Consider the following 25,237-nt stretch of genomic DNA (forward strand, 5'->3'; position numbering starts at 1 on the left):
TTCTCCCTTGGTGCCAGAGGAAACAGCCGGGGCAGCAGGAAGCCCAGAAGTACACAATGTTTTATTGAAAAAAGTCAGGTCTCAGCTCAGCCAGCTCCATTCTGCTTGGCTTGGTGGGAGTCCCTGCCCACAGTGGCCTGAGCCAGGTCTTCCTGCAGGCAGGCTGGACTTGATCCCCGCCCTTGCTGCCTTTCCCTCCTCTCTGATGGTGACATACAAACAATAAATATACAATAAATAGTGTCCTGGGGGCGGGCTGGGCCTTCAAACTCCATGTGAGTTCCTACCAGACTTCTCTAGCAGGGTAGGTATACTGGGGTACTGGAGGGGTAAGTCCCCAAACCTCCCAGGGTCCTATAGGACCTGTAATCCATCTCCATTGCCAGGCCCAGGCCTGGTTTTCCAGGAGACCTAGCAAAGCTGGTCCAAGGAAACGCTGGGCAAAGCAGAGCTGGCAAGTAGGTGATAGGGGGAAGAGGGCTATTGCCCTGGACACCCCGACTCCAGGTCACGAGACCATACTGGGCTCAGGAGTAGATGGTGATGACTTCTCGGCCACCACCACGCACCAACAACACCCGCTCAAGGCCCTCAGTCAGCACCTCAAGGAACTCCATGTCTGCAGGGGATCAGGTCAAGGAGCCAATGGCAGATCCCAGCGGAGCCCAGGGCCACCTCAGGCCACCCCCACCCAGGAGGAGCCAGGGAACTTGACGTGACCTCAAGATGTCCATCTCCCACTGTCTGCCTCTTCAAAAAGGGATACAATTCTCATCACCCTCGCTGTTTTTGGGTGGGCCAGGCATGTTCAGTAGGACCAGGCGGGCATCATGGGAGCGTGTGACAATGACTTCATTGAGCTTTACAGCAGTGTGCATGCGTCGCACATTGGACTGGTCCCTGTAGGTAATGCATCTGATCACTGGGAGTCATCTAGCAAGGAAGACTCCCACACAGCTTGTCTGGCCCCTCCCTGCCTCCACCTGAGACTCCAGTATAGCTGAGTTTGATTTTGCAGCACTTACGGCTTAATGTGCACCAGCTCCCGGAAGTTGTCAGGAGCATGGCTGGGGTCCCAGGGCTCAGTCATGTGCTTGTCCCGGGTCCATGTCATCTGGATCTTGTCAGCCCCTGCTGCTGACTCGTCCTCTTCATCTGAGTACAGGCTTTCCAGACGCAGAGCCGAGTGCCTATCCTTGACAAGCTGTGCCTGAGGACAACCAGGGGAGGTAGCCTTGGGCCCCTGGGAAAAGGGGGTCCTGGCTGGTGGGTCATAACCCCTCTGCCTCCAGGAGGGTAAGTTATGACCCCTCTGGCTCAGGAGGGTCAGTCAGTTTCTTCCTTTTCCCTCCTTCTCTTTTTCTCAATCTTAGTCTCAACCCCAATCTCTCAATCTCTCCTCTCTCCCAGCTTCAGCCTCTCAAGAGTGCTAAAATTATGGGTGTGCACCACAATGAGGCTTGGGAGGAGTCTCTCTGATGCCTTCACCTGATAGTGTCTCCAAAGGTCTGACTGTGCCACCCGCCCTCAACCCACACCAAAGCAGCCACCTCTCGATCCCGCTCGGTCTTGGTCAGCCGCATCTGCCGCAGCATCTGGGACCGCTGTTCCATCATCAGGGTGCGCTCATAGGTGTAGGCAGAGATGTCACTGTTATGCTGGGGAGGGGGGAAGCTGTGAGGATTAGACTGTGTGGTCCTCTACATCCTCAGGGCCAGGCTGGGGAAGGGCAACTCACCATCTCCACTACCTCCACCTCAGCCTCAAGGCGGAGGTGGTAGAGGAAGATGGCCAGATCCTTCTTCATCTGAATGCTGTTGTCATCCATCTGGGCCACTGTGAAGATGCGCATTCGGCACTTCCTCCAAACCTGTGGCAAAGGAGTGAGGGGCTGGTTCACACACCCCTGGCGCTCCATGAGCCCAGCTGCTCCCACCATGCTCACTTGCCCAGCCCACCTTATGCTGGCGCAAGAGGAAGGGCAAAAGCATCAGCATGCCACCATCATGCACGATCCACCACACATCGATGTGGCCCTCCAGGTAGCGCTCATGGTTGCTGGGGTAGAAGGCGATGTTCTTGGGCACAAGGAGGGCCAGATGGGCAGCTGTCGTGCAACGCACAGTGTCTGGGGAGGAGGGACATAGGTGACCACCAGCCTGTAGCCTTTTGGCTTCTGCCATCTCACATGACCCTGGCCCCTGGTCCACCTGGCCCACCTGGCCCAGCCCCTCACACACCAATGAAGGTTTTCCAGGCACGGGGGTCCTCACTCTGTCGCCAGCCATAAGGCCAGCCCAGCACCACGGAGTTATGCCGCATGCCGCCTAGGCCGCAAGACTGGATGAGGTGAGCCAGTCCCTCACGCACCTTGCTGGCCACCACTACCTGGCAGAAGCCTTTCACTTTCTCAATCTCCATCATGTTCTTGATTGTCTGTGAGGAACACACTAGCATCAGAAAGCAAGGCCACCAGCAACCCCGTCGAGATCCTTCCCAGGGTCCTAGGGCAGTTAACTACTTAGGGGTGGGGGAGGCCTAAACAAGCTGCTTATCCAGAAGCCATGTTCTCAAGATGGGGCAGCTCTAACTCCTTGTTCCAGCTGAAAGGTGGCAAAGTGTTGCCCACCTGGATGGCCACGTGCCCTCCCTATGTGCCAGCTGCAGCTCAGATACCACTGGTCTGGCTCAGTTCCTCCCAAACCCTAGGAGTCACCTGCTCAGCAGCTTGGGCCTCGCCATAGCTCTCCAAGAAACTGCCCTGGATGACGGAGCCAACAATTGTTAGGCCCTTGCCGGCCTTAAGCTGGGAGGCAAAGGTGAGGAGCCGTGGGTACTTCACGTGCAGATCTTCATCGAGCTTCAGCAGTACCAACAGCTGAGGCCTGCAGTGGGGAGGCAGACTGAGACCGGGCTTCAGGAAGTCCTCCCTCTTCTTCCCTTCTCCGAACATGGCCCCCATAGGTTTAGGTAACATGAACCTAAGGGCTTGGCAGGTCGGAGGGTGTCCCTGGCAATCTAGGACACATAACCTGACTAGAGAAGTGAAGCCAGCACCTCCTGACCCTCCCATCCTTACAGTGCTCCCTAAGGACCCTGGGATGGCTCTTTGTCAGCTGGAACTCACCTCCAGTTCTTGGTGTGAGGAGGCCCCTCCTCCAGCCGTAACAGCGCATAGCGGGCAGCACTCAGCGACAGCCCTCGGATACCGTCACCCCACTCCTTCTCAGCCCTATAGATACCACCATAAGCTGGTGAACCCTGGTTCCATCCAGAAATTTCTTTTTTCCTTTTTTGTTTTGTGGTACTGGGGACTGAACCCAGGGTCTCACACATATCACCTCTTTTTTTTTTTTTTAATCGGTACCAGGGGTTGAACACCAGACTGCACGGTTGCAAGGCAAGCACTTATGCCACTGAGCTAAATCCCTGGCCCAAGGGCCTCACACATGTTAAGCAAGTGCTTTACTGCTGAACCAGACATTCTAGAGATTTCTGTTTGTGTGAATGTGAGATGGAAGAGGGCCAGGCCCTCACAGCCTTCCAGCCCTACCACCAGGGTATACAGCAAAGGTGGCCCCGCGCCTTCCACAAGCCAACATTCAGACTGTCTGCTTAGTGCTCTAGGCGCTGTTGATGTAGGCCAGGTAGCAGCCCTTCACTCACCCTTGGTACTCGATGTACTTGTAGATCATGCCTGCAATGAGCATGGCAACGAGAGCATAGTACCAGGAGGACATGAACATAAGGGCCAGGCAAAGGCTCATGCCCAGGAAGGAGAGCGCCCTAGGCCAGAGTGAGGGAAAAGAAGGAATTAGAGCAAATTAGGAATTAGAGGGAGGCCCCAGAACATAGCCCATCCTATGTCCAAGAGGCCCTGTCAGGCTGCAGGTCACAAACTGGGTACAAGAAATAGTTTAAAACATGCAGCGTTACTATCTCCCTCTTCATAGCATTTCATGAAGATAACTGCTGCCCTGGAAACTCAAACCTCATCAGAATGGGACTCCTGCACTCTCCAGTATCTCCCACGTCAAGGAACTTGGCTCATGGGTTCACTGGTACTTACCAGTGATAATATTTGAACCGAGGCCGCCAGTTTGGGGTCCTCAGGAGTGTCTGCACAGCACAGGCCAGGTTCACAAAGAGGTAACACATCAGAAAGAACCTGTAGCACAAGGAAGTAGTTGGTGTACAGCGGCTTCCTTGTTACTTTCAGGTACCTCCTATCAGGCTGGCCCTGGACCAGAAACGGCCACACCACGCTCCCATCCTGCATGGGTTCGGTCGCATTTTCTCAGCCTCACAGCACCCACTGCCACGGCCTGATGCAGGTAGAGTTATTCTGGAGGTGTCCTCACAGCCAAGTGAAAAAGAAAATTGGCAAGTGTCCACCAGCAGAGGGGGAGGGAGGGGATGCAAGCCAGGGAATACATGAATAGGATGGTACTGAGGAATTTTGGGGAGTACCTAGTGGAAATAGTTAAGACAATATTCAGGCCTCTGATCTAGACAACTGTGGGGGCTGTCATGCATGTGGGCAAGAGGAGCAGGTCAAGAAGATGACAAGGAGTTGGGCATAGTGGTGCATGCCTGTCATCCCAGCATTTGGGAGACTGAGGCAGGAGTACCTCAAGTGCAAGGCCAATCTGAGCTACACAGTGAGTTCAAGGCCAGCCTGGGCTACACAGCGAGATTGTCTCAAAAAAAAAAAAAAAAAAAAAAAAAAAAAGTTATCAAGGAAGATGAGGCAGCCAGGTATGGTGATGCATGCCCTGGGAGACTGAGGCAAAAGGATGGCAAGTTCTAGCCCAATCTATGCAACTTAGTGATTTAGTGATCTTGTCTCAAAATAAAATACAGGAGGAGGTAGCTCAGTGTAAAGGCCCTGGATTCAATCACCAGGAACTGCAAAAATAAGATGTCAAGAACCAAGTGAAAGCACTGAGTTAGAGACACACAGGCACTGCAGTGGATGCTGGAATCAGAGAAGGGTAAAGCCCACTGCATGAGCCTCCCTGGGAAGGCAGCCAAGGAGCAGGGGGTGAGAGGTGGGGTATCGACTTCTACGGTCAGCTGACAAAGAGGAAGGGCAACAAGAAGACAGGAGGGCTGCCACGAGAGGTAATTCTCATCAGCAGTTGCCCAGAAAGTTTCATGATAAATGCTGAACTCTATCCTCTGGCTTGGGCAAGAGGGGTCACTACTCAAGATGACTGTGGCAAGAACAGTTGCAGGTGTGCACTGAGAGGACAAGAGTCCAGACATGGCATGCCTGGCATGAGCAGACCCCTGCCAGGTCTATAGAATGAGCAGGCAGTGAGGGGTAGGTCTTTCATAACTACACAAGCAAAGACCACTGCAATGGAGCAGAGTATGCAAGGACCCCAACACAGGCAGGGCCAAACACAGGATCTGAAAAAATTCTGCCTCAGGGGACCCCTGGGAATTGCCCCTGCTGACTACCACCTGCCAGGCACTGGCACAGTCATTTGCCCAGCTGCTTCCAGAACTTTAAAAGCAAAAAACCTTGAAAACAATGGATAAGCTGGGCATGGAGGCATACCCCTTTAATTCCATCTACTAGGGAAGCTGGGACAGGAAGACTGCAAGTCTGAGCTCAGTGGGACCCCATCTCACAATAGACAGGACTAGAGATGTAGTTTTTTGGTGGTAGGGTCCTGCCTAGGATGCACAAGAGCCAGATTTCAATCTCTATTACTGCAAGGGAAAAAAAAAAGATGGATGGGGCAGTGCTAGCATCATCAGGGTACCAAGGAACAAGTCTGCCGGTCTACTCAGGGGAGTCTCCCACAGTGGGACATGAAGCTTGTTTTCTTTAGTTTCTACATAGATGCCAGGCAGGAGTACGCTGAGTCCTGCCAGGAAAACATCTCTCCACACAGACTGGCCCAGTTCCCTGAACATCAAGCAGGGTTGCTGAGTGTGTAATTCCACCATTCAGGAGGCTGAGGCAGGAGGACTGCTGTGAGTTTGAGGTTATCTGGGGCTACATAGTGGGTTCAAGGCAGCCTGAACTACATAGTGAGATCCTGTCTCAAACCACCTATCCCCAAAAAACACAACAAAAAGAAACATCAAGCAGGATCATAAGGAGATGCTGGGGGCTCAAGGTGAGGGGTACTGGAGTTCTGAGATCTTTTCCCAAGACCATCCCTTGCCCTAGTCCCAGCTTACATGGATAGAATGGGGGCCACCATGTCGAGGGAAGCAATAAGGATGCCCAGCTCAGCGATGAGTGCAGTCAGGAGGAGAGCCCACGTTGGCTCGCCATTTGCCTTCCCGTGGCCAAATACCTGCAGGGACCACAGAAGGAGCTGCTTCTACCATTTTTCTCCCACGCCTGGGTCCATAAGGTGCAGGACACCCCCAAGTCTATCTGTATGGTGGTCACAAGTTTCCAGGCCTCTGTGTCTTGGATAAGCCTCACACAGGCCATAAGGATGCTGGGCCTAAGCAACTCTGCCAACAGCAGGAAAGACCAGGGTAACTCTTGGTAGGTGCTTATGGCTGTGCTGCAGCCGGGTTTCCTCTCTCCCCCAGCCAGTGTGAGGCACTAGGAGCAGCCAGGTTGTGGGGCTCACCCGCAGGAAGGGAATGATGTTGTCCTTGGCGATGGCTTGCAACAGGCGCGGTGCCCCAGTGAGGCTTTGGAGGCCAGCACCACATGTTGAGAAGAAGGAGCCAATCACGATGACCCAGGGTGAAGGCCAGGCCAGTGTGCCCACCACAAGGTTCCTGCTGACACCATCCCCATACCTGCCGGGGCCAGGTTCAGACCATGTTTCAGGTAAGGAGCCCCTGGTGGGGGCTCTCACAGAGACAGGTGTCAGGAGTTATGAAGGAAAGCTATGGGACAGAACTCTGGCCTTTGGTGGAGAAAGCTGGTCACTGGCTCCTATCCTTGCACCCCTGCCCCTTGCCCTCACCCTGATCCCAATGTCACCATCCTCTCAGAAGCAAGTCCTGGAGGGTTCCTGACCCATCTAGTGGCACAGACCACCATGGGCAGCCAGCACCCTAAGGAGGATGAGGAACATGGCAGGAAGGCTGTATGAGGGGAGGCAAAGGCTGAGGCATTGATACAGGAGGGATGTGGGTCACTCACTTGTCCCGGAGCACCACACCCTCGATGCAGGCACCAAAGAGAACCACACTGCTGAAGTCTGCACTTTGTCAAGGAAGCTAGGCCTTCGCTGCACAGCTGCTGGGCTCATTCCCCACAGGACCTCAGAGGCCTCCCTCTCAGCCTCTGTACATGGCCTGTCTGCGCCGAGGGTTCTGTGGGTGCACATGTGTGCACCTCAAGTGGGTGTGTGTGCACGTTTATGGGGGCAGGCATGCATGATATCTGCATGATGACTGAGGAGTCGCCCCCACCCTGCCCCAGGCCTGGGAAAGGATACACACAAGTGAGGTTGTAACAATGGCTAGAATGGTCCCCACTGGGATGGACTTCTGGGCATCACGGAGATCCCCGGAGCGATTGGAGCCAGCCATGATGCCTTCAGAAACATAAGAGAGACTCCCTCAGGGGGCTTCCCAGGCCTGGGGACAGGGCTGGTTGGGTGGGTAAGAGGGACTCACCTGTTACAGATGGGAAGAAAATGCCAACCAACACCGTGAAGGATGTGGTGATGTCAGCCACCACGTACAGGGGCAGATTGTCCTTCAGGCCAAGAGTGTCTGTGGAGGGCAGCCCACGCTTCTCTACAACCTCGCCCTTCTCCAGGTAGGCACTCCACAGGTTTTCTGTGGAGGGCATCAGCATCACCATCACAACCCCACTGCCCTCCCCAGGACAGTTTAGGGCAGCCTAGCTGTAGCCTACAGATACAAGGAAGTTCTGGGGACTTGGAGGACAGCATCAGTGGCTACTATCTGCTAGAAGTTATTGGCTAGGAGTCTGACAGACAAAGGTGGCTGAGTCAAAATCAGCCAGAGTCCCACCACCACTGCCTGCCTCCCACACAGAGGCCCTTTATGGCTCCTGTGGAAACATCTCCAGGCACATCAGGGACTGATGGCCAAGGGAAGAGGGCTGCCAGCACTTTCCAGGGTTGCTGCAGGCCTGGGATGCTGGCCAAAGAGCCTCTGTTCACCTAAAACTCAGCTGCCTGGAGCCAGGCTAGAGGACACTGCTGAGTTGGGAAGGCAGCCAAGCTGCCCCCTATTCCTGAGCTGGCCAGACAAGGATGGCTCTGTTATGCTCTCCTGCCCGGCCTGTGGGCTCAGGAGCAGGAGGGAGGACCTACCCTGGAGCACGCCAGCAGCCGCCCCAGGGATGCCGGGGATCTCAGTCACATTGTTGAGCAGGAAGTAGGGGTCACAGGAGTCAGTGGTAAGGTTGGGGCTGTGGCAGAATAAACTCCACAGCTGGGTGGCCACCGTCTCATTGTCCACCACAGTTGTCTTGGCACAGACATCAAATTGGTCCTGGGAGAGGGTCCTGTTGCCTAGCATGCATACCCTGTAGGGACAGGAGCATCAGTACCTGCTCAGCTGGAGGCCTCCTTCTGTTCCCACCCTGCAGTCTTGGGGGACCCAAGGCTCTGCATCAAAGGCTTTCCACTTGGAAGGGATGCCAATGTAATGCCTGGATACATGACCAAGTTACTTACGGAAACACAGGAGGGTCAAAAATAGACTTGATGCCTCCAGCATAGATGGAAAGGATGGAGATGATCACACAGGCCAAGAAGAGTGAAGCAAATTTGTTCACGTACTTGACACCAACAAACACCACCAGGGTCATAAAAGTCAGAAAAATGGTCCCATACACACGCATATTGTTCAAGGTGGCACTTGATGTGTCATGAGCACCCTCAGGGTAAAATATAGCAGCTGGCGGGGCAATGTAGGTCTGAAACAAGAAGACAGATATAAAGGGGTCTAATATTCTTATTTGAAAAGCAAAACATGCCTTATGGTTTTCTTTTTAAAAGTATATCTAAAAAAATGTCAGTCACAAAGGACTAAAGACTGTATGGTTCTGTTTATATGAAATGTTCAGACCAGGATGGTGATATATATCTATAGTCCCAGGATTCTGGGAGGCTGAGGCAGAAGGATCTTAAGTTTGAGCCTAATCTGGGGAAATTAGTGATTTAGTGAGAACCAGTCTCAAAAGATAAAAATAGGCATGGGCTATATAGCTCAGTGTGAAGATTCCAGATTTGATCCCCAGTACTGGGAATAAAAAGAACAGAAAGGAAAAGCCCAGAAGAGAAATTTATAGAGACAGTAAACAGATTAGGGACTGCCAAGCGCTAGTAGTGAACAGAGTTAATTAACCTAGTTTTTCTAGGGGTGCTGAACATGTTCTAAAATTGATTGTGGTGATGTTTACAACCTTGTAAATATACTAAAAGCTGATGAATTGCATATCTTATTTTATTTATTTATTTATTTTTTCCTTCTTCTTCTTTTTTTTTTTCTTTTTATCGGTACCAGGGATCGAACTCACGACCGCCTGCTTGCAAGGCAGGCGCTTATGCCACTGAGCTAAATCCCCAGCCCCGTTATTTTATTTTTTTGTTCTGGAGAGTAAAACAAGGGCCTTAACATGGAGCTACATGTCCACGCCTCTAGTTTATTTTTTTGTTAAATGACTAAGTTATCCAAGATGGGCTTCAACTTATAATCCTCCTGCTTTAGCCTCCCATACTGCAGAGATTTCAGGTACATGTAGCACCATGCTCAGGTTATAGTATATTCTTTCAATGGGTATGGTATGTCATTTAGCTGTTTTATTAAAAAAGGAAAGAAAAGAAAAGAAAAGAAAAGAAAAGAGAGCTGGGTATGGTGATGGATACCTATAATTCCAGCATTCTGGAAGTGGAGGCAGGACTGCAGTGAGTTTGAGGCCAGGCTAAACTACACAGCAAGAGCTCGTCTCAAAAAAAAAAAAAAAAAGAAGAGAGAGAGCGAGAGAGAAGAGAGAGAGCGAGAGAACAAATGAGTATACAAATAGGTACCAACTTGAGTAGCAGAAGGGCCAAAGTTTGAATAGCAAAACAAATAATGGTAGTACTGGATTATGACCAATAACCCAGAAAGCAAAATAAATATCCAGAAGTCCATATAATTACCCTGGGGGAGAAGGGACATATTTCCTTACAGAATTTCAACTAATAAATGTGAAGAAATATGAGAAACAGAAAGCAAATTTTTCAAAAGTCAGATCTAGGCGCAAGTTCCATGCTGCAGACAGATGATGAGGTATAGGATAGTCTGTAAATATCTCCCACTCTCTGGAGCCCTGAAGGTATGGAAAACCTGTGCTCCCCATGGTTCCCCAGCCCTGGTGGTTCAGTGGAGTGAAGGCTGAGTTTGAGACAGGACCCAAGAGTCTCAGAGAGGGGGTCCCAACCTTCACACAGCATCCTGCAGTTGTTCAACCTGACTTAGAGACAAGGAGAAGCTGCATATGAAGGGGGAGACAGAGCCGGCCAGAACTCACATGAGCCCAGGAAGTGTTCTGTGTCACTCATGCTAAATGCAACAGATGGTGGACTTCCTGCCATGGCTGCAACAGTGCCTGGGCAGATGAGATAGCCATGCTAAGGACAAGGCAGCCAGGCCCCTTCCCTGCCTGGCCCAAACTAGCAGGGGATGAAGCAAAGATCCTTCCTTCGCCAGGTCTCCCACTGTATAACCCCAGGCCCTGGCCACAGAGGGAGTACAAACAGAGTGGGGCCTCCTGTGTGGAGTCCAAAGGAACCGTAAGGACACATCTGGAACTTACCAGGGCTTAGCCCAACTCACCAGCAAGATCTCAATGGCCCCCAGGATGTACATGGCTGCTGCAAATGTTGTTCCCAGGTAGAAGCACAGGCCCACAGCACCTCCAAATTCCGGCCCCAGTGAGCGGGAGATCATGAAATAGGAGCCACCAGCTACAGCAGAGAAAGTATACAAAGGTCAAGGCTGGTTCTTTAAGGAGGTTCCTTCCCCAGCAAGCCCTCACAACCATGCAAGACAGGGGCTGCTTTTCTCATATACAAACCAGCACAGGATCAGCATCTTGTCTAGTGTTTTTTGGTCCCTGCAGCCCACCATAGGCCTCCCACCAGGAGGTGAGCCATGTAAACAAGTTGTTGAGACTAAAGCAAGGCCAGTCCAGCCTCAGTGTTCTTCCCTGGTAACTAGCACAGATAGCTCTGAGAATGTTTTGCTTTCAGAGTTCTCAGCAAAATACTGAGACCTTGTACTTTTGGCCCCCTTTTTACAGTGTACAAATAAAGAAGCAGACCATGCTGGGTTGTTGTTGCCTTTCCATCAGAGATCAGGTCCTACCTGGTCCCAGTTTTCCTTTTAATATGTGCCTATAATTTTTTCTTAATCTCTCTTTGCCCCCTCTCAGGACCCTGAGCAGGTGGCAGCATAAGTGTCCATGGCACGCCCTAAATCTGTGCTTCCATCCGATTCACACATCTGGTGAGACTAAGAGTTAAAACTGGGCCAAGGGTGGCAAAGGTGCAGAGCCAAGAGTGATTCCAGATTACTGACTGCAACTGCTCTGATAAAACCTCTTTGGTTAAAATCAAGGAATAGGAATCAAGAAATCTGAAAAAGGGTCAATCCCTTTCATCCCATAATCCTACCTCTGGGACTCTCCTAAGGGAAATGCCAGCAGCAAGAACAGAGATTAGTGTTCAAGGCTATTCATGACGATAGTGCTTCTAATTGCAAAACAGCAGAACCCACAGACAGGAGAATAATCACATAAATTAAATCCTATCCTCTCACACAGAACCTTGTTTTTAAAAAAGTGTCGCCAGTATTTGAGAAATGCATGGATGCACACACATATATAAGGACAGCCAGGTGTGGTAGTTCATGCCTATATTCCCAGCACTCCGGGAGGCTGAGGCAGCAGGACCACAAATTCAAGCCCAGCCTGGGTAACTTAGTGAGACTCTGTCTCAAAATAAAAAGGTATGGGGATATGGTTCAGTATAAAGACCCTGCTTTTAGTCCATAGTAATCCCCCCACAAAAAGCATATGTATCTATATAACATATATATCTGATAAAGAGCAATTTTCACATATATACATACACATAGCATATATATATACATACACACATACATATATACACATTACATATGTCGATACATATACATATTCTGCATCTGGCTTGAAGTGGTGCTCACCCACCTGGAACCACACCATTGGTGGCAATGGCACTCATGGAGATGGCTGTCAGCAGGGTCTGTGGGAAGAAGGGCCTGGATGAGCCTCTCATCTAAGTAAGCTCCATGGGGAGACCATGGCCCATGCCCAGCCCAAGGCGACCGGCCCTATGGATACTTACACAGCAGCAGCAGATGAGCACGATGAGGAGGGCCTGCAGCACTCCAGCCATGCCCACCATCCAGGTTAGCCGCAGGAAGAGGATGACTCCAAAGATATTCTGCAAGCAGGGCAGGTACACCCCCATGAGAGTGCCCATGCTGGGTGCCTATGTGGGCAGGAAGGGAGGGGGCACAGAGCATCAGAGGGGCCCGGATGCACCACAGAGGGCAGCTCCTAGTTACTCAGCAGCCCTGACCTGCAGTGCAGTATGCAGGGAGTCACAGCTACGACATCTCTACTGACTTGTATAAAATAGTTGGGATTGAGAGGTTATAAAAACCTGATTCTAAAACCCATATGTGAGCTTTTAAAACTTAAACTTCTCAAGATATTGCTACTTACTTCCCTTCCTCTCTTCCATTAAACTTCTAGAAAGAGGAATCTGGCTCAGATCCCTGATTTCTCACTCAGCAGGTTCCAAGAACTCAAACCAAAGTCCTAGAAGTTGGCATTATCCTTGGCATTCTACAATCCCCCTACTTCAGTCCACATGGATACAGAGACCTGCTCAGTTTGCCTCCCCACCACCCCGAGGCTGGCCTTGTCCCAGCCACAGAACTTGAAAGTAGGGCAGTACACCAGGCCACTGGGCTCCACGCTCCAGCCCTCTCTGCTACCAGAGATCCCCTTGCAAGTCCAATCTCATCTCTTCTGAAAGCCCTCTGGAACGTCCTCTACTCCAGTGCGCAGAGTATGGGTGACTCTTTGGCTTGTGCCACCAGATATTACCCATTGCCTCTGCCTTGTCAGCCCCAATCCTGACCCACAGTCCTCTCTCAACACCTCTGAACCTGGGCATGTGCTACACTGGCCCTGCTCACTCTATCTACCAGACTCCTCTTTTTTTTTGTTTGTTTTTCGTTTTTATCAGTACCAGGGATCGAACTCACGACTGCCTGCTTGCAAGGCAGGTGCTTTATGCCGCTGAGCTAAATCCCCAGCCCGAGACTCATCTTCAGTGAAGCCTCCAGGAGGTTTAACTATTACCTTTGGAAGTTCCCCTGGGCTAGATGGAACTGGTACTCTCTCTTCTTTAGTATCAATATACCTACTAATGGCAGTGGTCATTATTGGTCACCATAATCAATGGTTTACTAGTATGCCCCATAATCATACTGACTCATTTACTGGACTATCACCAGCAGGCCCTGCAGGTCCCCAAAAAGGAGGGTGAGTGGTGCTTTAGAATCAGCTGTACATCCTGTTGGGAAAACCCCACAGAGAGGAGATTGGTTGAGGGCAGGTAAGGAAGGCCAAACATGCAGATCCTGCAGGATTTCTCAAGGCAGTCAGGGCAAGGCAGAGCCAGTCAGGGGGCCAGGGTAGAAGCTGTGTGTTCACAGGCAGGGGTGGTACAGCCCAGTCCTGAGAACATCCACTGGAGGCCCAATCAAGCTGTCTCTGCCCTGAAGCTGGGGTGGTGAGAAAGCAGGTGCCCACAAGACCCCTCCTGCAGGGTCCAGACCTGGGGCAGAATCTGCATGCAGCCTAAACGACCTCAGAAGGGCTTGGGCAAGAACAGACACAGGACAGTGTAAGTGATGTGATCTGTAGTGCATCTGGGCTCATCTGAGTTCTTCTCAGATACTACCCACTGCATAGTGGCAGCGAGACTGCCAGTCCCACCCCCATCCTAGGCTGAGTCATTCTAAGAAAAGGGCAGTGTGGGAAAGGGCAGGGCCGGAAATGCTTTCTGCATCCCTAAATAACCTCTGGCAGCCTTAGAAGGTCACTAAGCTGAAGCCAGAGTAGTTGCCAGGGACAGGCTGCTTTTGGGTCTTGGCATGGGGTGGAGGCCCACCCTTCCTGCTTCAACCCTTTTTTCTGAGGCCCCAGCTCAGAGCAAGCCATGGATGAGGCACAGCTCCTCAGCTTCCTACTGACTCCCCTAGACTTGACCAGCCTCTTCCTTCTTCCATGGAAAAGCTAATGGTATTGCGGCCCATAAGCACCCTATTACAATGTCACCCTGGAGTCCAGTGAGGGGGGCAGCAAAGCCAAGGCTGGACCCCAATACCCTCACACGCTCCCTATTAGACCAAAGGACCACAGCCCCTCACCAACCCAGGCTTCCCTTCTATAGTCCTGCTGAGATGTGCACCAGCTTTCCCTGGGGGCTTTTTCACCCTCAGGCAGCATTTCCCTGCCTCACCCTAAAGAAACAGGCATGATGAGGCACTTTCTCATGAATCCTACCACCCACTGTGGGCAACCTGTCAGGAGCTGGGACTCGCTCCTGCAAAGTTGGATAGGCATGACCTGAGATAGTTGGGATTCTGCACTATCTTTAGTTCAGAACATACCAACACAATTCTAACTAGTTGGACAGGACAGTGGTTGGGTCTGTGCAACCTCAAGACACTAGCTGTTCTCTCTGAAGAGTGGGCTGATTTGTCTCCTGGAAGGGCAAGGTGAGAGGTGCACTTCACCTTGGTCTACCCTCTCTCCTGGGCCCATACCAGCAGGGTCCAGAACTCACAAATGGGTCTGATACTGAGAACCTGATATACCCCAACCAGGAGTTTCTTCTGCTTTGTGCTGACTTGCAGTGAAAACACTAGGACCAAACCCCAGCTCCTTGCAAACGAGCTGCCCTTTCCAAACCTCAAGGAAGCCAAAGGTAGAGAGGGAGGGCCAAACCAAAAGGCACAGGAAATTTCCACACTTGGTTAAATTGAGGCCCATATATATAGGAGCCAAGCAGGGATACAAGAGTCATCCTAAGTCAGAGGAGGACTGTAAGGGCAGAGCCTGGAATGTGAGCAGGTGATGGGACAGGGAGAGGGACAAGGAATCCCCCTAGGGAAGCACCAGCTTGCTACCACCCATATGTGTTTCCTTACCCTGGTACTCAAGGAGCCCAGAGGCTGCCACAGGGTTCTGCCAATGGAGCTCTGGGCCAACCTGGAGAAGGGCTGGAGGCTTATCACTTGCTCTAGGAGAAGACCAGGTTCCTGGCTAGCTACCCTGATGTGATGCCAGTGATCTGGCATTTTGGTTACATCCACAGTCAGCACACATATCTTTCTCCCAGGTTTATGCACTGATCTCAGGCAGGTTACTGAAGGCTCTGCCACTGAGTTTCTTCATCTGAAAAATGAAGAGGAGCCAGGTATGGTGAGATATAATTAATCCCAACACTAGGGAGGCTGAGGCTAGAGGATGGAGAATTCAAGGCCAGCCTAGATTACATAGTGAGTGCCTGCCTCAGAACAATAAAATGAAACAACAACAAAAACAGTAAAAGATCAGGGATGTAGCTAAGAAGAGGCAGAACGCTTGTCTACCATGTATGAAGCCCTGGGTTCAATCCCTAGCACTGCCAAAAATAAAAATAAAAATAGGGAGGGGGAGAGACAGACAGACAGACAGATAGGCAGACAAAGAATCCAGGCTTAGAGAGCCAAGAGATGGGCTTAACAGATTGGGTGAGCTATGGTTGGGGCTAAAAAAAGATGAATACAATCACAGCACCTGCCCCACAGCTTTTTGTTTTTGTTTTTGAGACTAGGTTTTGCCATGCTGTCTTGGCTGGTCTTGAACTCCTGGCCTCAAGCCATCCTCCCAAGCCTCCCCAGCAGTTGGGCTACAGACTAGTCTGGCTTCCAGCTCACAGCTTGCTGGGAGAATGTGAGAACCCAGACCCATTTCTAGCATGGTGCCTCACGACGTGGGCTGTTATTTCTGAGGGCCCACCTGGCCCTCTGCTCCCTTGGGAGCTCCTCTTTGGCCCACCCCTTGAGGCTTCCTTCAGCACAGAGCCCTCAATGCTCATCCTCTCTCACTGCATGCCTGGCATCCCCTCTTCCTGGTGTAGTGGGGAAAAACCACTTCCATGGTGTTCTGGCTGTCATCACAGGTGTGGCTTCTGGGTCCACATCATAACTGGCTCACCTTGGCTGCTCTCCGACGGGTGCCTTCGCCACTCTCAGCCTCTTCATGCTCCTTGGCACCTTGGGTGAGGTTGGTGTAGCTGACGAGTTTGCCCAGGAGAGATGATACCTTTGGGCGGATGTCCAGCTCCTCCTGTAAACAGAGCCACAGGGCAAGATGGCAACAGGCCAGGCTGGCGCCAGGCTACCTGCATGCAGCCAGCAGCCTGGCCTATGGTCCTGTGCCAAGCCCTCAGGCAGGCCTGGACCCGATCCCTGCTCTTGCCTAGAGAAGCCCAGGCCAGACAACCGGGCAGGTGTGGGCACCACACCCCAGCACGTGGCACTCAAAGGCTCAGCCCAATGGCAGCTTTTTTCTGCCCCACCTTGGCTGCAATCACTGCCAGCCCATCTGTGAAAACTACCCGCCTCAAGGGATTGAGGGAAGGGCAGGCATACAGGCAGGCAGGCGAATCCTACCCTTCCTCCTGCCTGGTCTGCTTGGCTACCTCCTAGCCATCCATCACTAGGCCTCTGGGATTCACACCTGCCCTCGAAAAAAAACCACTCTAGTCACCTTTGGGAACCAAGGAAGACAAAAGAAGGCTATCTGGGATAAGAAAGGTCTCTCTTATCTGCTCAAACCCCAATTTTCCTGGATGGTCTCTCCACAGACCCTGTATCCTGTGAAGAGCCTCAAAATAAGATCCTGGTGCCCAGCCTGTCCTGCGAGGAGAGGGAGATCAAGTTCTTTATTGCAGAACTTTGCTGCTCTCCCAGATCAGAGGCCTTCTAGGCCCCAGCAGGGCCTCGGCTTTTCCTGCCATTATGGTCTTCTCAATGCTGAGCCCCTACCTTCCTCTTGCCCACATTTAGCTCCTTCCTGTTGGTCAGTTCCTTTCTGGCCCTACACACGGGGATGCGGTGTGTGTGAGAAGTGAAGATGCAGGCCTTTAGAGAGACAGGGAAGCCTACAATACTTAGGCATGAGGCAGGTGAATATGTGGGTCTGAGTTTAGCAGCCTAAGCCATGTCTTAAACTAAATCTTACTTCTCAGATTGAGTCTAGAAAGGATAAAATTCAAGTTCAGAGGCATACATTTGGGAAATTTTCTAGAGAGATGTCTGCTGAGATACAGATATGGAGGGTGGGGGGCAAGCGAAGGGGGAAGGACTAGGCCTCAGCAAACTAGTGAGGAACAGAGCTGGAACAGGCAACCAGCAAGAGTCCTTGAGAGGCTGAGGGGCTGAAAGAAGATACAGGTGAAGAGTCACAGAGATGGCAACGACAGGATTGTGAGCAGCTTTTCTTTTTTTTTGTCTTTTTCCTTTTTATTGGTACCAGGGATCGAACTCACAACTGCCTGCTTTCAAGGCAGGCGCTTATGCCGCTGAGCTAAATCCCCAGCCCCCAGTGGTTTCACTCTGAAGGGCAACAGGAATCACAGCCTGGTTACCAAGGGAGCAGGCAGACATGAGGAGACTAGAGGAAGACCCATCCTCCAAACTCTGCTCAGATGAGAGGCTCCCTGACAGGCCCCTGCCCGCCCACCTGCCCGCCACACCTGTGGCCCAGAATGGCTGCTCAGCTACCTCAAACAGTGCCAGGTTCCTATCATAGTAGTCACTTCCTCTAGAAGCCTCCAAGGGGCAAAGAAAAGGGCTGTTTTCTCTGTGGTTACCCTGTCCTGTGGAGAAAAAGAGAGAGAGAGAAATCCTGGTTAGTGGCTGCCTCTTGAATCCCCAGCCTGTCTCCTAACTTACAAGGCCAAGCTCTAAAATATATACTCTATAGAACACTCTGGTGCAGTTGGACGCGGGTGTAACTTGGAAGACTGAAGCAGGGGCATTATGAGTTGGAGGCCAGCCTGGGCTACATAGCAAATTCAAGGATACACAGGGAGACACTGTCTCAAAAACAAACCAACGAACCAACAAACAAAACCAACCCCAAACCATCATACTCTGCTGGCTTCCTTGAAAAGCTAGAAGGGAGAAGTGAGTAAACCCTGGACATCATCCTCTGGAGCTTAGCACACCAATGAGAAAGCCCCAGATACACCAGCACCGATTCACTAGTGCCGATGTGGCCTGCAGGGTGAGGAACTTAGCCTTGGCCTGCCCTCAGACTGCCCCTCCTCAGGGAGTGGTGTTAGAGACCAGACAGATGATGTGGCACAGTGCTCCTTTCAATGACATGGCCGGCAGGTGGCCTGCTAGCTTTCCCACCAGGCTCCACGCAGGTGCACCCTGGAGGGTAGTCCAGGGCATGCTGGGAAACAACCTGAACACTGTAGAGAGGAAGGGTAGATGTCTAGGCCAGGGCCATCTACCCACCCATCTGCTGGGTGGGTATTAGAATGTGCAGGGTAGGAAAGCAGTAATATGGCTGTAGGCAGGAGCCACATGTTGGCCTCCTGGTGCCCAGATCCCAACAGTTTTCCCCAGAACAAGTAAGAGGCTGCTATCAGCTTCTATCTACCCCACGGGCTGGTGAGATCTTGCCTTATCTCCAAGAAAACCTGACAGAAAACTGCCAGATGCATCTTTTTCTGGTAAATGTGTCTCAACTCCCAAAGCTTGGCTTTTACTGGCCTCCCATCACGCATCCTTCTTTGTTTCTTAGCCTTTATTCCTTGTGCCCTTCACACTCCCAGCTTTCAACCAAGCAGGCAGAAGAAGCCAAGCAGTGCCGAGTGCCTTCCCAACCCCACCCCAAGGCAGCCTGGCAGCTGCAGCATTGGCTTAAGGTCTCACAGCAACAGAAAGCTGATATTTGGGTTCAAATAAGCAACTCTGATGCTGAATGGCAGTAGTATGCCGTTCTGAGGGTAGACGGATTGGAGAGTAGAAGGAAGTGGTAACAGAGGTGTGATCACCAATCAGACGAGTGGTGTGCATCTTTTCTGTTTCAACAGGCCACAATTTCTTTCTCTTGTTTGCAGCTGAGAATGTTGACTAATGCACTCCTCCTCCATCTGAAACATCCTCTTGCCGTTAGCATGTGATTTAATTAGCCCTCTGCAAGCCCACAACCACTTAGTAGGTACTGCACTGTAGAAAATGTGCCCATGACAATTTCCAAGGTAGTCAGCTCCTCCTCCTAGAATGTGAAAGCTGCACATGTGCCTCATCTAGCTACCTGACTAGCTAGTGGGCCAAGCAGTTCAGTTCCGAATTTGATGATGGCACACTGGTCAGTATTGATGGCACCATGGACAAAGGCAGCCAGAAGCCTACTCAGCCTAAAAAGTTATGTTAAAGTTCAGTGGGGTCACAAAGATCTTCAGACCCCCTGACATCCTGTATTTGCTTACTTAGGATTAGACCAGGAGTCATAAGAAAAGCTCGAAAACCCAGTAACGTTTTCTTTTATATTAATAGCTCCTCAATGTCTGAAAATTACTCTTGGATTTTTTGTGTGACAAAAACATGTCCCCTCTGAATAAATCAGATCCATTTTGACAGAAAATGGCTCATCTTACTTCTCTTTCTGCCTTGGCTGCCAGGAATCTCTAAGCTAAATTTACTTGGCTATTACTATCTCTTTAATCGCAGAGTTCTTGTCTCCTGAATCCCTTAGGGGGGCACTTTTGTTGTGTATTTCTGATCCCTTTGTGGAAATAGGTTGGAAATGAATTATAAATTAAACTGACACACAAAAAAAATTAAACTGATGCATTGCAGCCTGTTACACCACTGTTGCTTTGTCTCTCTGAGTAGTATACACTGGTATCCAGAAAATGCACAGCTGAGCACAAAGCAAGCAGGTCCTCCTTCTCCAAGTGCCCAAGAAAGGTCTTCTAGGACCCAGGTGATCCCTTGTTTCTTCAACTATCACTTCAGGATGGCCCTTCCAAGTGTTGCCTCTAGCCAGGTATAGTGGTAGATGCCTGTAATCCCAGCATTCAAGAGTTGAGACAGGATGATCTCGAGTTTGAGACCACCTTGGACTACATAGTCCAGCCTGAATTATAGAGGGATATCTTGTCTCAAACCAACCAACCAACCAACCAAAAATTGCTTCCGGTCCTTACAGTAGTGTTCCAGTAGATATCATTTACTCCATTATAGTGATAACAAGAGTAAGACCTAGAGAGGTTCAGAGACAAAGCCATACAGTGAAGGTGACCAGATCTGGATCCAGGGTCCACTAGAGCCAAGTAGAGGCTAAACTGCAGGTCCTTGTTCCTAGTTCAGTCCCCAGTACATCCAGAATGAACCCCAGAGAGGAGCATAATCCTTTAACATAGCAGTCCAGGGTATACAACTTGACCGGGGTTTGCATAGCCAGCCTCTGGCCATTCAGACTGTCAGGAGCCTGGCTGAGATTCCTAGCCCTTCTCCTGTAGAACTCAGGGAAACCTATGCTCTCTGTGCTGTCTTATCTACCACTGCCCTGTCCTCTTCTATCCAGATAGTGAAACCCACTCTTTCAACTTCCCAGAGACATCAGAAAAGGGACCATCTATACCAGACACAAAGCAGGCGCTCCTTGGAGTGTCCCAAAGCCTCATTTAGGGATAGCTCGCATGGGATTATGGGAATGCGAGAGTCTAAGCAGTGGTTCTGTGTTGTACTGCCCCTCAGCTTCAAGCTGCCTGCTCTGTCTTTAGTTATTCCAAAAATTCCAGGGCAGGTCCGGGCACGCCTGCTAGGCCCAAGCTGCTCAGACATCCTTGCAGACCCTAGTGAATCTGAGCATGGCCAGGGATGGGGGCTGCTTGTGAGGTGCACAGGTGTGTTCCTGTGCAATTGTGAAGACACCAGTGACCCTCCTGATCCCTGTACACTGGGGCATCTACCTGAGGTGGCCCTGCAGGACCTCCCCATTCCTGGCCAACAGGCCTGCTTGACCCTTCAGAACAAAGGTGGGCCTGAGCTGGGGGTTCCAGGAGATGGATCTGAAGCTGACTGGTTTTGTGGCTCCCTGACCTCCACAGTTCCCACCCACAAGGATCACAATCACTCACCAAGATGCAAGGTGTCACCCATCTTGCAGATACAGCCAAGGTCTGGCTGAAAAGGAGTTAGAGGAGAAGAAAGGGGGTAGTGGGAGGAGCTGGCCTACCGAAGGTGGAGGGATCTGGCAGGTCTCAGCCAATGTGGCTCCAGGTCCCACCAGTCACCCTGTGAGAGCCCAGGGCACACCAGGGACTGGTCTCCACTCTCTCTCCCCACTGCTCTAGGCTGATCCAAGTCGGCAGCCCAGCCCAGCCTCTGGGGACAGAGGTCCTCCCCGACCTAGGACAGCAGGTAAACTGGCTCCTGCTCTGATACCTTGGACAAGGCTAGGGGCAGACAAGAGCAGGGCAGGGGGTACTAACACAGCTGTTAAGCCTGAACAACTTCCATGTCCAGCAGCCTGTGCCACTGTCCTGTGGCACATCCACACACAGCCATCTCTAACACTACACTAACATTACTCTGTCAACATAATCTGCATTTGTCACCAGTCATCATCATCCTCATCAAAGACAACCCTGCAGGAAACTGGCCAAAAGTGCATGCTCTGACCTGAGCGTTCCTTCACCCTGTGATACTCACATCTGCACACTTGCACAGTTACATATGCACACCCTCATCTGCACACACTTGCAGTTACATATGCACACACCACTGTACAGAGTCATGTTCCCATTCTTTACACTACCAGAATGGGCTGTGGCAAGGAAAGTACTGGGGTGGGGAGCATCCTGGGTAAGAAGATGGAGAAGATGTGGAGAGATGCAGGCACCTGGAAGATAGAAGGGCTCACCTCCAGGTCCAGCTCTAATCCCCAAATTATGAGTTAAGGGGTTCCTATCTCGTCTCTGGGACTGAACCCCGCCTGAGGCGGGGGTGAGTTACATAACTTTCCCCGCCTCCCTTCACTATTTCCTAAATGCGAGTTACAGTGCCTGTCCCAACGGAAAGGCTGGGAGGATTGAACGAGTTGATTCAGGTAGTGCCTAAACAAGCCTGGCCCGGTGGCTGTGCTTCCCACATGCCCGCTGTGCCTATAGATCTAAAATGCCAACACAGGCACCCTCGGCAAGGCACATGGGTCTCTATGAGTCTCTTTGCCGGGCCTGAGAGCAAGATGACCTATGGAGGGGAGGGAACCACAGGGGCAGAAACGCTGAATCCTACACTGGGGGCCGGGAGAATGGAGGCGGTTCACCAAAGAGGGAAGGGCTGCAGCGGTGCTTCCGCGGTGCTCCCAGCAGGCCGGCCGGAGACCCGCCTGGGCGCTAACCCGAGCCGGGCGGCCACGTCTGCAGCCCCCGCCCGCGGCTCACAGCCCGCAGGGGAGGAGCTGGAGTGGGGGTGCGGCCGGGCCAGGAAAACCGAGGAAAACCAAGTCTGTGGCGCGGAGCCGCGAGTGGCGTCGGCGCAGGGGAGGAAAAGTTGAGCCCACACCGACGTGTGCACGCGCGCGAGTCCCGCCGAGCGCATGGACGCGAGCCCGCGTGGTCTGTCGCTCCGCTGTCCCGCCAGGGCCCAGCCGGGCGCGTCCTCACCGTCCGACTCATCCCGCTCGGCGTGCTCCCCGTAGTCCACCCAGCTGAGCCCCTCGAGGTTGTCATAGTCGCCGCGCCGCGGCCCGGCCACCGGCACCACGGTGAAGTGAGGCATCGCGCGCGCTCCGCTCCCCACACCCGCCGTCCCGGCCGCCAGCCGAAGTCCCCGCCACCCCAAACCGGCGCGCCCCGCCCGCTCGCATTCCTCCCCGCTGCGCTCACTTCCTCCGCCCGCCCCCCGGGCCGCCCCTCCTGGGCGGGGCGCAGGAGGGGCTCCGGCCGGCTCCTCCCCAAGGGGGCGCCCTGGTGACCCGAGGACCCCGGGTGGGAGTACTCCCCAGGGGAACGTCCTGGTTCCTGTGTGACTTTGGGTGATCTCTGATCCCCACAGGCGGTTCTTGTATGGGGAGGGGGCGTCCAGGTTTAAGGGTAAAGGATCCGGTAGAGATGCACGGGTTCTACGCCGTGGACCTCGTTTGCGCTTGGCGGCACTTCTGTTACTTAACGGTAACGGTAGGTGGGATAGCCCAGGACCGCAGAGGCCACTTACTCTGGCCCTGGCCCTTCCACTACCTCTGGTTCCTTCCTCCCAGTGCCAATACCATCTTCTCTGCCTCCCGTGTCTCGGCGACCCTGGAGACTGAACCTGGTGGAGGCGGCCGGCGACTGTCTCCTCTTTAGCAGGGGTGAGAGTAGAGGATGAGGGGGCATCCAACATGCCCCAGTTTTCCTGTTTGGGACAGCACACTGTCCTAAAGTCTAGTTCTTTCGTCTCAGTTTTATCTTTTATTTTTACCCCCTCCCCGTCCTTTTACCCAAGTCATTTACTTACTTGTTGATTTTTTTTTCACCCTCTACCCATTGCTTCAGTTAATTTATTCCGTGTGGTTTATGGATTTACTTTAGCGCCTTTATCGTTCTGGGCTGTCTTTTCAGCTTTTCTGTTTCCTTTGCATCAGAAACCTCCAGGGTCCATCTAAACTTGTCTATCTTCATTCTCACAGCAGGTCTATTTTTTTTTTTTTTTTTTGAGATATAATCTTGCTCTGCAATTCGGTCTAGACTTGAACTCACTGTGTAGTGATTGTCTTGCAGGGATCCTCTTGTCTCAGCCTCTCCAGTGCTGAGACTACAGGCGTGCAGTACCACGACCAGTTTTCTAGTTCCTCCCAGCCCCAGCTCTTGGGGATGTAGGATGGGGACTGAGTCACCATGCCGTTGGATGACACCTGAGTCAGTCCCTGTTTGACACCTCCCATGGCCATCACCGGGAGGACCTAACCTACCCTCTACAGTGTACCTTCAGCTGCCTCCCAACTGGACTGTCCCCCACTCCTCTCCTGTGCCGTCTGATGCTCCTGCTCCACTGTGTGGATGCCTCTCTTCTGAAAAGAAAGTGCTTGCTTGTTTCATCTACAAGGCCCAGCCCCTTTGGATTGCCCACCATCCTCCTGTCCAGCCTCACCCTTCAAATCTCTTTCACCTGCTTGGACTCACTAGTCTCTGGGCATCACCCTGTGTTCCTCCAGGGGTCCCCTTCTATAACCTACCACACCCCAATCTTCTCAGGCACTGCCTGTCACTCTGCCTCCTACCTGAATTGGATTCTCCTGGAACACTTTTCCTTCATGTTCCCTGCAGCAGACAGAAATGTGTTGGTGGAGAACTCTGATTAATGCTTGTGGTTAATCCCAGTGCTTTGGAGGCTGAGGCTGGAGGGTAGTAAATTCTAAGCTAGCCTGGACTACCCAGCAAGACCCAATCTCAAAGAAACTAAATGTGTGCTCACACTTGTGGGCACACACACACATACAAGTTTGTAGCCAAGGGTGGTAACACACACCTGTAATTCCAGCATTCTGGGATTCTGGGAGGTTGAGGCAGGCGGATTACAAATTGGAACACAGCCTGAGCAATTTAGCAACTTAGTGAGACCTTAGCACAAAGTAAATTTAAAAAATAAAAAGGAGAGGAGGCTGAGATATAACTTAGTGTAAAGGTCCTGGGTTTAATTCCTCGTGCAAAAAAAAAAAAAAAAGTTTGTCATGCCCACTACACTAGGCTCTTACAGGAGCAGAACCTTGTCAGTGTTGTTAGGTTGGTATCCCCAGGATCTGGCCACATTTTTTTCCTTCTTTTTGTGGTACTAGAGGTTGAACCTAGTGCTTTGTTATGCTAAGCAAACACTCTACCTCTGAGCTGCATCCCTAGCCCTATTTTTAGAATAAAGAATGAATTTGTGCACCCCTGGTCTTCTCTAATGTCCAAGCAAAGGGTCTCCACAGTGCCCATCTTGCCCTCTTACCTACAGGCTCTGGGGTGCAGGCAAATGTTGTGTGAGGCAGCAAGATCAAAACAGCCCAAACAGTAACCTCAAAGGGGCTCTTGGAAGCCAACGTCCCTACCCTGCTGACTGACCAAGTAGCCTGTATCAGAGTGTCAGAGTCCTCCCAGGAAAAACCTCACAGACATGCAAGAAT

At 51.7% G+C, this 25,237-nt stretch overlaps 1 protein-coding gene across 3 annotated transcripts; it reads right to left on the bottom strand.

The window, feature by feature from the left end:
* Positions 1–41: 41 nt before the first annotated feature.
* Slc12a4 (solute carrier family 12 member 4) lies at positions 42–22,944 on the bottom strand. 3 transcript variants are annotated; one of them, XM_003472005.4, is made up of 24 exons: positions 22,758–22,944; positions 17,848–17,942; positions 16,277–16,408; positions 12,342–12,488; positions 12,185–12,239; positions 10,789–10,919; positions 8,643–8,884; positions 8,277–8,491; positions 7,609–7,773; positions 7,428–7,526; positions 7,130–7,187; positions 6,606–6,780; positions 6,199–6,317; positions 4,070–4,168; positions 3,667–3,786; positions 3,128–3,232; positions 2,717–2,885; positions 2,241–2,436; positions 1,959–2,128; positions 1,739–1,870; positions 1,551–1,658; positions 1,026–1,210; positions 767–900; positions 42–619 (listed from the first exon to the last, which is right to left on the bottom strand). In XM_003472005.4, exons 1-24 carry the CDS (start codon positions 22,870–22,872, stop codon positions 528–530), a joined length of 3,258 nt encoding a protein of 1,085 aa, XP_003472053.1. In that variant the 5' UTR covers positions 22,873–22,944; the 3' UTR covers positions 42–527. The 3 variants fall into 3 exon arrangements, with proteins under 3 accessions (XP_003472053.1, XP_063103601.1, XP_063103602.1); XM_063247531.1 differs by lacking the exon at positions 3,667–3,786; XM_063247532.1 differs by lacking the exons at positions 17,848–17,942; positions 22,758–22,944 and adding an exon at positions 15,226–15,472 and having other exon boundaries at positions 16,277–16,407.
* Positions 22,945–25,237: the final 2,293 nt, after the last annotated feature.

Source organism: Cavia porcellus, unplaced genomic scaffold (genome assembly GCF_034190915.1).
Source record: "Cavia porcellus strain 051 isolate PalLab524CR breed Dunkin Hartley unplaced genomic scaffold, mCavPor4.1 scaffold_4, whole genome shotgun sequence".
Taxonomy (NCBI): Eukaryota; Metazoa; Chordata; class Mammalia; order Rodentia; family Caviidae; genus Cavia; species Cavia porcellus.

Coding starts and splice junctions, on each gene's coding strand:
- Slc12a4 (XM_003472005.4), bottom strand. CDS start 22,872: ATGCCTCACTTCACCGTGGTGCCGGTGGCCGGGCCGCGGCGCGGCGAC. Junction 17,943..22,757: donor CGAGCGGGATGAGTCGGACG/GTGAGGACGCGC, acceptor TTTTCTCCACAG/GACAGGGTAACCACAGAGAA. Junction 2,886..3,127: donor CCTCACACCAAGAACTGGAG/GTGAGTTCCAGC, acceptor TCCCCACTGCAG/GCCTCAGCTGTTGGTACTGC.